The sequence below is a fragment of the Rhinatrema bivittatum genome, chromosome 6 (assembly GCF_901001135.1).
Source record: "Rhinatrema bivittatum chromosome 6, aRhiBiv1.1, whole genome shotgun sequence".
Classification (NCBI taxonomy): domain Eukaryota; kingdom Metazoa; phylum Chordata; class Amphibia; order Gymnophiona; family Rhinatrematidae; genus Rhinatrema; species Rhinatrema bivittatum.
Window position 1 is genome coordinate 271,759,586 of NC_042620.1, and position 12,050 is coordinate 271,771,635.

General features: G+C 45.5%; 1 protein-coding gene across 5 annotated transcripts in view; it reads left to right on the forward strand.

Annotated features, from left to right (window-relative positions):
• The window catches only part of OGT (O-linked N-acetylglucosamine (GlcNAc) transferase), a 323,288-nt gene that overhangs the window by 217,491 nt on the left and 93,747 nt on the right, over positions 1-12,050 (forward strand). For all 5 annotated transcript variants that reach the window (XM_029607212.1, XM_029607214.1, XM_029607213.1 and 2 more), the window contains one exon: positions 1,779-1,868. In XM_029607212.1, coding sequence (XP_029463072.1) covers positions 1,779-1,868 — 90 coding nt within the window. The remainder of the gene's footprint in view (positions 1-1,778; positions 1,869-12,050) is intronic.

Genomic DNA, 12,050 nt, shown 5'->3' on the forward strand with positions numbered 1-12,050 from the left:
GAAGCCATTGCATCAGCGTGCATATGTAAGGGCCGTCCGGTACCTGATGGTCTTATGGCTCATTCTCTCAGATCTCAGGCGGCGTCTTGGGCGGAGAGTCAAAATGTTTCTCCTCAGGAGATTTGTCGAGCGGCGACTTGGAAGTCTCTGCATACTTTTGCTAGGCACTATCGCTTGGACGTCCAAGTTCCAGATACGGATTGTTTTGGTAGCGCAGTGCTCCGAGCGGGACTTACCGGGTCTCACCCCAGTTAAAGCAGCTTGGGTACGTCCCAGCTTTCTGGACTGATCCGGGTACGTACAGGGAAAGGAAAATTGGTTCTTACCTGCTAATTTTCGTTCCTGAAGTACCACGGATCAGTCCAGATGCCCGTCCAGATGATTGGGTAAGTCCGTCGTTTTTCCTTTTCTTTCCTTTGCGTAATACACAGAAGTATTTCAGATGCTAAAATGTTCGTTGAACTGTAAGGTTGGAACAATCTACACTCCTTACAACTTCCTAGTTAGTTCTGCCTGTTCGGACCATGTTGGGACCATTTGTTATGGATTTTTGGTCCAGTCATTGGCTGTTAAATTGTTCTGCAGTTAAGGTGAGTTTTTTTCTTTCTGCTTGGATATTCATTATACTGAGGGACCACAGGTGGCACACTGGGTTATCAGGGGGTGCCTTTTCAGTTTGTTCTCTGACCATCTGCTGGAAGGGAGGCATAACTCAACTGTCTGGACTGATCCGTAGTACTACAGGAACGAAAATTAGGTAAGAACCAATTTTCCTTTATATACTAGAGTGGCAACTAATCCGAATTGTTAGCAATTCAAGTAAAGAAATATTATACCACTTGTCAGATATGGTTTATGAAGATATGTCTTTTTTTCTGAGCTGGAGAAAAGCAAAGATTGAAGAACCTAGATAATAAATTGTGACTTGGTTTATTGCATCTTTTGTGTTCAAGTGCCAGTTTCCCATCATTCTTCATGGTTGTAGTTAAGAGAAAGGAGTGATGAGGAGAAAACTAATGCACCATGTATATTTTATGTACACATTTTATGTTAAACTTGGTAATGTTTTACTGCAGGGTTCTTAAACTGATGGGCTATATTTGACCCACAAAGGGACAACCAAATAGATCACTGATAGCCTAGTCTGACCTCTGATCCAAAGGGCTGTGGGTGCTGGAGAAGTAGGCAGCAGTACAGGGAGAGCATGGGAAGGGTAACATTAAGAGCAGTGCAGCCCATTATTGCCACTGAAACTGACAAGTGGTAGAAAGGTAGGTTTTATGAAGGACTGATGGAAGGCAAAGAGGGGCTGCAAAGGAGAACATGTAGGCTGAGAGTAATCAAGGAGGGGGGGAGGCAAAGACAGGTGAGATGGAGAAGAGCAAGAGTAGTGTGAGAGGGTAAAGGAATTTCATACCTTCTCCCACACAGTATGTAAATTAAACCTAAGATCACCAGTAAGGAAATTACAGTAAAGGCAAAATTTATTAGTATGGTCAACAGTCTGCTTCAATTGGGCAATTTCTACTGTATAAAACTTTAATTTTTCAATAGATTTATATATAGGTGTGCAACACAATATACATGGTTTTGCGCATCGGTATATTAAAAGAATTTAAATAAATTTACCGTGCGTTACTTAAAGATAAGATGTTTGTATTGACAGTCAAAGGGTGTTCAGTACATTTGATGGGGGTTTTTTCTTGCTTGTTTGAAAGTTAATTTTGAAGTGACTACAGAGGAGTGGGAAGCATTTAACATATTATTGTATATCACAGGTTTTCTGTTATGCCCTCAGTCCTGACGATGGGACTAATTTTCGTGTGAAGGTGATGGCTGAGGCAAGCCATTTCATTGACCTGTCTCAGGTAAATGTTTTGTTCAACTTGAAGAAACCATTTTATGATTTAGCCAATTCTAAATCTGCTTTTATTTAATATTTTGTTGTATTTTTCCCATTTCAAAAGGAGTAAGTAATAATACCTAATCTGGGAAAATGAGTACCTCTTGTTTCTGGAAACGTTAGAGGTAAAAGATACTAAATTGTGCTGCTACCTTTGAGAAAATCAGTGGTCCTGTTCACATGCAGTTTTTTACACTTTCCCTGAATTATCTATTGTAAGACTTAGCTATTTTAAAAAAGCTTGAATAATCAGACTTTTGCCCCTTTTTTTTTTCTTTTGGATATAAGTTGATAGAAATGTTTTTTAAGTTCACCTTATTTTATTGCACTTTATGAAAAAAATTGAATCATATATGCATTCTGAGTAAAGGTTAGTGATTATGATCAGCTTGCCCATAAGCCTGGCTGCCTGTTAAACTGAAGTGTGAGAAATTTGAAATATATGGTTTGGCCAGAAGGTTTCAGAGTTATACATATTACAGTGCAGTTTCTTAAATATGGCGTAAGGATGAATCTTATGAAATACAAAAATTTCACTTATTTTATGGCCGGTATAAATGTGAAACGTTTCATGTCACTTGTAGAACTTATTTCCCGTCGATATCAGGTTTGAATCAGCCATGCTGTCCTGGCTGTTCATCAAGGCCTGGGAGGCGGAGCTTCTCAAAGCTGTTACACAGAGTTTAGCTCTATGCGGCTGCGCGTGAGTTCCTGCGCAGGAAAAGCAGATTCTCCTCAGTCTGTTTTTTCCGCGCGCAGGAACGCACATGGAGCTTCGGATCTGTTCAGCAAGAACAACTTCAAAGTTAAAAGAAAAGAAAACAATGGAAAGAGGTGAAAGACAAAGCCCAGGCCATCAGGGTTTAAGCCATGCGCCTGTGGCAAAATAATGTTTATCATAGACGGTCACTGTGTCTGGGCCTAGACCATAAACAGGAGACTTGTAAACATTGTGGAAGGATGTCGCCCAGGGTACAATGCCAAAGGGCTGAAAAATTAGAAAGATTGAAACTGGCTCGGGGCTCGTATGCCCCCCCTTCCAAACCGCATTCATCGCTGGGACCGGTGAAACATCAAATGCCGATTTAAAAAAAAAAAAAAAAGAAAGAGCAGCTTCATTAGGCCCTACCTCCTCGGGCTCGAGTGAAGGTCTGAAACATAGGGAACACTCATAAAAAGAGCCCTTCTTCCTTTGGGGTACCACACAAAAATCGGTAAGACTGCTACATGCGTCCACCTCGACACACCCATCGACGCCGGCACAACCTTCAAAGACAGGGCACTGGCCGACGCACCCATCGACGCAGTCTCTGCTATCGGCGGCGCAACCATTCAAGAAGACTCATAGCTCGGCACAAGAAGATCAATTGAGGTATCTCTCAATGCCTACAGCACCAAAATCGACTCATCCATTAAAAAAGGCGCAGAAGCTAGGCGCACAAAGTCCAACAGGGTCAACGCAAGAAGACACAGGGAAGAGTCACTCATCTAAAACTCATCCATCTGAAGACGTTCTACGAACAAAGCATTCTCAAAGAGGAAACATTTGGTACAAACCTCAGGAGCCTCATCACCCGGCGCATCCAACCCCACAAGAGTTTTCACCTCTACTGTCGGGAGGGATCTGGTCGTAATAGAACTGTGACATCACCTGCGGCTTCAGAAGACAATTGGGTGCAGGTATCCTCCCATTCATCCCCTTCTTCGTCTTCCTCCTTACAAGTATTCTCAGATTTATCCTCAGTGTCACATAGACGACACAAGGACTCACTCACACAGGAACCTATTCATAAGAAAAGGAGACTAGAGGACAGAATACCACAACCCTGCCGACCGGAGCTACCGGATCCAGATACTCTATTGGCTCCCCTACCTCACACAGTTCTACCCAGAGGACAGACTCTGCAGATGCCAGACATAGCACAACAGGTGATAGCACACACTTCTACTGTGCTAACTGGGCTTATCACTTCCATACAAGCCTCATATCAGCTTCCTCAGCTTCCACCACATAGTCCACAGAGGTCTCCAACACACTTGAGAGAACTGTCTCCTCAACGACCCAGAACTACTTCGCCACTGTCTCCTGGACCATCATTTCCAATGCCAGAATAGCCAATACAACCAAGTCCTCACATGCTATCTCAACAGCCAATATCTATTCCATCTTCTCCTACCTCCTCAACGGGATACCTGTCAGATCCTGTGCAGGAACCACAAGAACCATACTCGCCGCCAGAAGACCTGGCCTACCCAAAATTTGAGAAAGTGGGTTCAGCTCTACACCTAGAGTTGCAAAAGGTAGCTGACCCTAGGTCAAAAACGCTAGGGCTATTAAAAATATTCGACCTTCCCACTGAACCTACTAGCCTTCCATCACACAAGGTCATCTATGCACTGCTAGAAAAGTCCTGGGAAACACCCTTTAACATCACACCGGTGATCTAGGAAGATAGACCTTAAATACAAGATGAAACAGTCTCAATTTTACCACAGTCTCCACAATTACCACACCAATCTATTATGGTGGAGTCCGCAATGCAACGGGCTAAAAAGACGAGAATGCACTCGAATGCCCCGCCAGGAAGAGACCATAAGTACTTGGATGATTTTGCCAAGAAATCATTCCAGTCATCAATGCTTGGAGCTCGTATTGGTCAGCACCAGTTCTATATTGTTCAATACTTGTACGACTGTTTACAGCAGGTAAAAACCTTACTACTGACCTCTGAGGCGACTTCAGGTCTCCCTCAGCCAATTCAAGACATGGAGGAGGGGATTACGCCACCTTTTAAGAACAGTATATGAATCATTCGAAACATCTTCCCGGAATTCCGCATCTGCAATAGCCGCTCGAAGAATTGCATGGTTCTGAGCCAGTGCCATACGAGACGATGTCCATGACAAATTAGCAAATCTGCCCTGTCGTGGTGACAATTTATTCGGAAGTCGTCTACAAGAAACGGTATCACAATTAAAAGAGCAATCTGTGGCTGTTCAGTCATTAGTCAACCCTCTGGCATATACCACCTTTCTCAGGCGTTGTTATGCACAGACTCGTAGACAGCCTTTCCAGAGAAGGCAACGTTGGCCATACCCACCATTCCGTATACCCTCATACCAACAGCCACAGCGACCACAGATTTCACAGCAGCAAACCAGACGCAGCAGACCTAGAGCCCAACGCTCACAGGGACAAACTGCATCTACTCCAAAGACTGTCATCTTTTTGAATTCTGCAGGGCCACCACCTCCCAATGTGATAGCAGACAGAATACAGTCCTTCGGCTATGCGTGGACACAGATCACATCCGACCGCTAGGTCTTGGATATAATACATCAGGGATATCACCTTCACTTTGCATCTAAACTATCCCTTCCCTCCCTATCATATGCCAAAGAGGGCAAGAGGAACAACTTACAATTAACACAGGAAATCACTCAACTACTCAAACACGCAATACAGAAAATACCTCAATCATCATGGGACACAGGTTTCTACTCCCCATATTTCTTCATTCCCAAGAAGATGGGAGGTCTACGTCCCAATTTGGACTTACACAAACTCAACAAATACCTAGTGAGAGAGAAATTCAAGATGGTATCCCTAAAGTCCATCCTCCCCCTCCTCCAACCCAGTGATTGGATGTGTTGACTAGATCTGAAGAATTCCTATACTCACATTCCGATGCATCCTGCTTCATGGCAATACCTGTGCTTCCAATTCAAGGGTCAGCACTACCAATACAAGGTACTACCGTTCGGTCTAGTGGCTGAACTCACAAAATGTGTTTTCACAAAATGCATGGCAGTGGTGATAGCCCACCCAAGGAAACAAAGCATCCAAATATTTCCATATCTGGACGATTGGCTTCTAGTGGCATCAGATCCAGAGACACTTTGTTCCCAGGTTCACCAGACAATACAATGTCTTCAAGAGTTGGGACTCGTGGTCACTTTCTAGAAATCCAACCTCACCCCTACATAGTCCCTTCAATTTATTGGTGCTCAACTGGTCATATATCAAAGCAGAGCTTTTCTTCCAAGGGACAGATCAGTCACTCTCAGGAAACTGTTAAGAAACCTCAAACGTATGCTAAGTCCAACAACACGTCAGGTTCTAACTCTCCTGGGACATATGTCAGCAGCCATATATACAGTCCAAAATACTCGTCTTCACATACGCAGAATACAATGGGTTTGAAGAGACAATGGTCACAAAACTGTCAACCATTGTCGAAGTACATTTCTTTAACTCAGGAAATGATGATAGATATAGACTGGTGGTTACAGAAGCAAATGCTAAACAAGGGAGCACTTTTCCAAACACTGCCTCACAATGCAGTACTTAGAGCAGATGTTTCCCACAAAGGTTGGGGAGCTCATCTCGAGACATAGGGTTGATGGTCCCAGAGGGAAAGCACATACCAAATAAACCTACTGGAACTCAGAGCCATCAGGAATGCCCTAAGAACATTCCTCCTCCAGTTACAAGGCAAACGATTCCTGGTATACACGGACAATCAGGAAGCCATGTTCTAAATAAACAAACAAGGAGGGTCAGGTTCATGGAACCTTTGCAGAGAAGCGATCCTCATTCTGGAATGGGCAGCACAACATTCCATTCACCTCCAAGCGACGTACCTGCCAGGTATAGTCAGTACTCGACTGACAAAACAGCAAGGAAGGCTGCTTAATAAAGCCGTGAGAGCAAAGATACACAATAAGCAGCCTAATGTCCAATCTGTGTAAATTTATTGTGTAGAGACAATTATGTGCAAATCAGCCCGACTCCAGCCGAGTTTCGCCCTCCTTCAGTAGGGCTGCATCAGGGGTATTTGCAATTATAAATTCTATATCTTCATCAGCAATTCGTGTGTATAAGCTATGAGCGATACCAGATGTAGCACTCCGAATCCTGAGTAGAACACACTCGGTATGGTCTCTTTCCAAAACAAATTGAAAACTTCTTAATAGCGGTCACTTCAGCACAAAGAGTAAGTGAAATTCAAGCCTTAGTACATTACAGTCCATATCTGGAATTCTACCACAACAAGGTGGTATTTCACACGCATCCATCCTTCCTACCGAAAGTAGTTTCTGCTTTCCATCTCAACCAGTCTATTGAACTCACCACGTTCTTTCCAAAACAACATCATAATGACAGAAAAAAGTTGTTACACACTTTGGATTTTAAGAGGGCGTTGGCCTCCTACAAGAGCAGAACTCGCGTAGAGTCTAGACCATCTCAACATTTCCTCACCTTTAACCCTAACTTTCCAGGCTTACACCTGTTGCCAAGAGAACCATATCCAGCTGGATGGTACAATGCATAAAATTTTGTTATGAAAAGAAAGGAATCCGGCTTCCTTCAACCCCAAAAGCCCATCAAGTGAGGGCAGTATCCGCTTCTATTGCCCATCTAAGACAGGTTCCGCCTATAGATATATGTAAAGCGGCAACCTGGTCATCTCTACACACTTTCACATCACATTATAGCATAGACCAGCAAACAGCAGATGATGCCAAGAGGGGCAGAGCAATACTCAACAGCCTTGCTACATGAACAGTCATTGCGGGCTGTCCACACTCCAAGGTCACGCTCACCCGCAACGGAAGACAGACAAATACAGGCATGACCATCAGCTTGGGACTCCCAAGATTGCATGGCTGATTCAGCCCTGCTATTGACGGGAAAAGCAAGTTTGCTTACCATAAATGGTGTTTCCGTAGATAGCAGGTTGAATCAGCCATGCTGACCCACCCACCTCCCTGGACAGCCACACACAAAGTCAAAGTACCTTCATCTACTACTATATTACAGACTGAGGAGAATCTGCTTTTCCTGCGCGGGAACTCACGCTCAGGCGCACAGAGCTAAATTCTGTGAAAGAGCTTTGAAAAGCTCCACCTCCCGGGCCTTGATGGATAGCCAAGACAGCATGGCTGATTCATCCTGCTACCTACGGAAACACCGTTTACGGTAAGCAAACTTGCTTTTTGAGAAGGGGATTCTAGACTGACAGTGTGCTGCATAACATTTTCTAACCCAAATTGACGACAAAGTGAATAAGCTGATGGAAAATTTCCACCCAAGTGCAAGAAGCTTGTAAAGTTTGCATACTATTTTTTTTTAATTTAGACATCCAAAATTTCAACTTGAAGAGAATTTCACAGAAAAATAATTTTATATAAACTATAAATCCCTGAAATCTGTGACTTTGTGCGAGACCTCTTCCCTCAAATATAAGGAGTTGGTCATCTTAAAACAGGGGTCAGCAAATATTTTTTGTGCTGGGGCTGCATTACAAGTTAGCAGCCACAACAACGGGGGTTGTCCTAGTCAGAGCTCCTCAGCAAGACAAAACCCCTAGCACTTGCTGCAGACATTTTAATCTCCAGCAGGCTTAAGCACCATTTTTAGCACCCGAGGAATCCTGCAGTCATGGATCCCAGCCTCTACCAAACTCTGGAAAACCTTCAATCCAACAAATACATTTTAAGGGCAAGAGGAACAAAGCATTTTCCTGGCTAGCAGACTAACTCACCTTGGTCACAAATGCAGAACACAGATAAACCCTTACCAAATTAGAATAAAAATATCATAAAATATAAATAGAATGGTGCAGCCAAAAAACTAAACTAGAAATCACTATAAGCCAGACTCCTTTGCAGTACAAAAACATCACCATTGCTCAAAAGAAAATAAAGAAATATAAATCAATCACAATAGTAAACCATACTAATAAAAATAATTTTTTTAAACAGATGACATCTAATTAAGAATAAAGAGGCAAGTTTTAAAGGAGGTCTGTCCTTGGAGGCCTTGCATCCTCTCGACCCAGTGGTCAAGGAATGCCTGTATTTCCTGAAAGTGGACACTCTGGTCTGCACAGTCTCGAAGCAAACAACTATCCCTACAGAGGGAGGAGGGACCTTGAAGGATGCTCACGATAGGCGGTTAGAATCCATCCTTAAGCCTTCAACACGACAGCAGTGACACTGCAGATCGCTTCCTTTTCTGCCGTGGTGGCTTGCTCATGTGTGCTCCTCGAGAGAGGCAGATAGCTCTGGGGCGCACACTGGAGATATGATTGAACTCCCGCAGCATTTCTGGTGGACGCAAGCTCAGATTTAGTGTGTCCCTCAGCCAAAGGAGTAGCCTCAGTGGTGGGGGCCAGAAGACAGTTATGGTTGCGAAACTGGTCATTTGATGCAACTTCTAAGGCGAGCCTCACAAAGATGCCCTTTAAGGGATCCCTCCTATTCAGAAGCGAATTGGAGAAGTGGGGCAAATCTCTAGTGCCCAGGCTACAGGAAGATAAAGGTCAAAGCACCCTTCACCCATAAGGGGTCGGACCAGGGGCTCCCAGCGCTTCCGGCCCTACAGAAACTCATCATTTCAGTCATCTCTGCCCTCAGGAAGGTCTATCCTTTCAGAACAGACAACCAAAGAACAGGTTCGGGCTCAGGTTCGACCCAAACTTCCCAATGAAGTTTGTTTGACCCATCCTCGGGAAGAGGAGATAGGGGGCTGACTCTCCCTCTTCTATCAGCGGTGGGTCAAGATCACGTTGGACAAATGGGTACTGGACATCATACGAGAAGGATATGCTCTCGAATCACACAGCATCCCTGAGAACAGGTTCATGATGTCACCTTTATACTCCCAGCATAAGAAACTGGCAGTGGAATCCACACTAAGGCTCCTCAGTCTGAGGGCTATAACTCTGGTACCTACACCCCAAGCAAATATGGGGCGCTATTTCATCATGCCCAAGAAAGAGGGCTCATACTGACCCATACTGGATCTCAAGAGCATCAACAGTCAAGTGCGGATAATTCACTTACGCATGGGAACTCTCCACGCCGTCATAATGGTAATGCAACCGGGAGAGTTCCTAACCTTCCTGGACCTCTCTGAGGCCTACCTCCATGTTAAAATTCATCAAGACCACCAGCGTTTTCTACGCTTTGCAGTGCTGTGCCAAAATTACCAGTTCTGGGCGTTACCCTTCAGCCTGGCAACTGCCTCAGAACATTCTCCAAAATTATGGTGGTCATGGAGGCGTCACCTTTACTTGGATGACTGGCTGATCCGGGCGAAGTCGTTGGAAGAGAGCCTCCAGGTGACCAGCAGGATCAGGTCTTTCCTGCAGAATCTCGATTGGGTAGTGAACATGGACAAGAGCAACCTCAAGCCCTCCCTGTCCTTAAAGTACCTGGGGCCTGATTCGACACCAAGCAGGACAAAGTCTCCTTCCCTCGAGGAGGAGGAAACTGATGGACCAAGTATGTCTGCTGATGAACACAATGCGCCCCAAGATGTGGGACTATTTCCAGGTCTTCAGCCTCATGGCATCAACTCTGGAAGTAGTACCATGGGCAAGGGCACACATGCCACTCCAACACTCCCTACTGTCATGCTGGAACCCATTGTCTCAAGACTACTCTGTCTTCACCTGCCGATAGAAGTATGCTCTCTGCTCCAGTGGTGGCTACAGGAAATCCACCTAAGCAAGGCCGTAAGCCTGTCCCCACCGAACTGGATCGTCCTCACAAGACACCAGCCTCCGAGGGTGGGAAGCTCACTGTCAGGAACTGACAGCCCAGGGACAATGGACCGAGGAAGAGGTGAACTGGAACATAAACCGCCTGGAAGCAGTCAGATTAACGTGCCTGCAGTTCAGCCATAGGCTCCAGGAGCAAGCAGTCTGCATGATGTCGGACAACGCAACAACGGTGGCCTACATCAACCGCCAGGGAGGAAATTCCAGGATCACGGGGATCATGGCCATCTGTGGGGGCATCCCATGCTCCCTGCACCAAGCCTCAAATATTCTCCAGATCTGTATGTACGACAGGAACGTTGAGAACTTCCGTGTGAGGAGCAATGTAGCGATCACGGCCGCCGAATAACCACGCTTCGTCAGATGAGCCCTCTCAAGGGCCAGACCGTAAGAGAGAATAGAGTTGGGTCTTGTGAAGAATCAGGCCTTGCTGGCGAAGGTCCTTGTGTGAGGGGAGGGAAAGAGGACTCTCCAAGAGAAGCTTCCGCAGTCTGCATACCCCGGGTGTCTGGGCCAATCCAGGGCCACCAGAAGTACTAATCCTCTGTGGTGTTCGATCTTGCGGATGATCTTGCCTAGTAGAGGCCACAGAGGAAAGGTGTACATTAAGTCCTTCTCTGGCCAGGCCTGGTTGAGGGCGTCGATCCCTTGGGAGCGCTGGTCCCCTCTGCGACTGAAGAACCAGGGAACTTTCATATTGTGAGATGGGGCCAGGAGGATGGCTGGGAGGCCCCAGCGATCATCTAGGAGCTGGAATCCTCTGGTCAACAGCATCCATGGCTTTCCCTGCTGAGAAAGTCTACTGTGACATTCTTTTCCCGCGATATAGGAGGCAGAGATCCTTTGTAGGTTTAATTTCACCCATTCCATAAGGGGGTCTATTTCCAGAGACACCTGGTGGCTCTTGTTTTACAGGATGGCCTGTACAAAGGATTGTCCAGGTGGCAGCCCTCTTCTGCTTCACGGCCTAGGTGAACGGAAACTGTCGGCGCATCCATACTTGACCCGTTTGCTAAAAGGGGTTAAACAACTCCGACCACCCTTAAAGTGGCCGGTCCCCCTATGGAACCTCAATCTAGTATTGGACTTCCTAGCAGGGCCCTTCTTCAGACTGCGCAGTCTGTTGCTATGCCTATTAACACTAAAGACAGTATTCTTGGTAGCGATATGCTTGGCTCGTCGCATCTCTGAACTACAGATGCTGTCTTGTCAGGAAACATTCCTCCGATTTACTCCAGGAACAGTACAGCTTTGCACCGTCCCCTCCTTCTTACCAAAGGTAGTCTTGGAGTTTCTCCTGAGCCAATCTTATCTCCTTACTGTCTCCGGATAGACAAATAGACATGGAAGGCTACCGCCTTCTTTGCCATCTAAACAGCAGACTGTTAATGCGGTATCTGGAACGTTTAGAGCCAGTGCGCAAGACAGATTGCTTGTTCATTCTTCACGGGGGAAAGAAACAGGGCAAAGCAGTGTCGCGAGCTACCAAATCTCGCTGGATCAAGGAAGTAATCGAGGCTGCTTATGTAGAGATAGGGAAGCCATTACCCCTTCAGGTCAAAGCTCATTCTACCAGA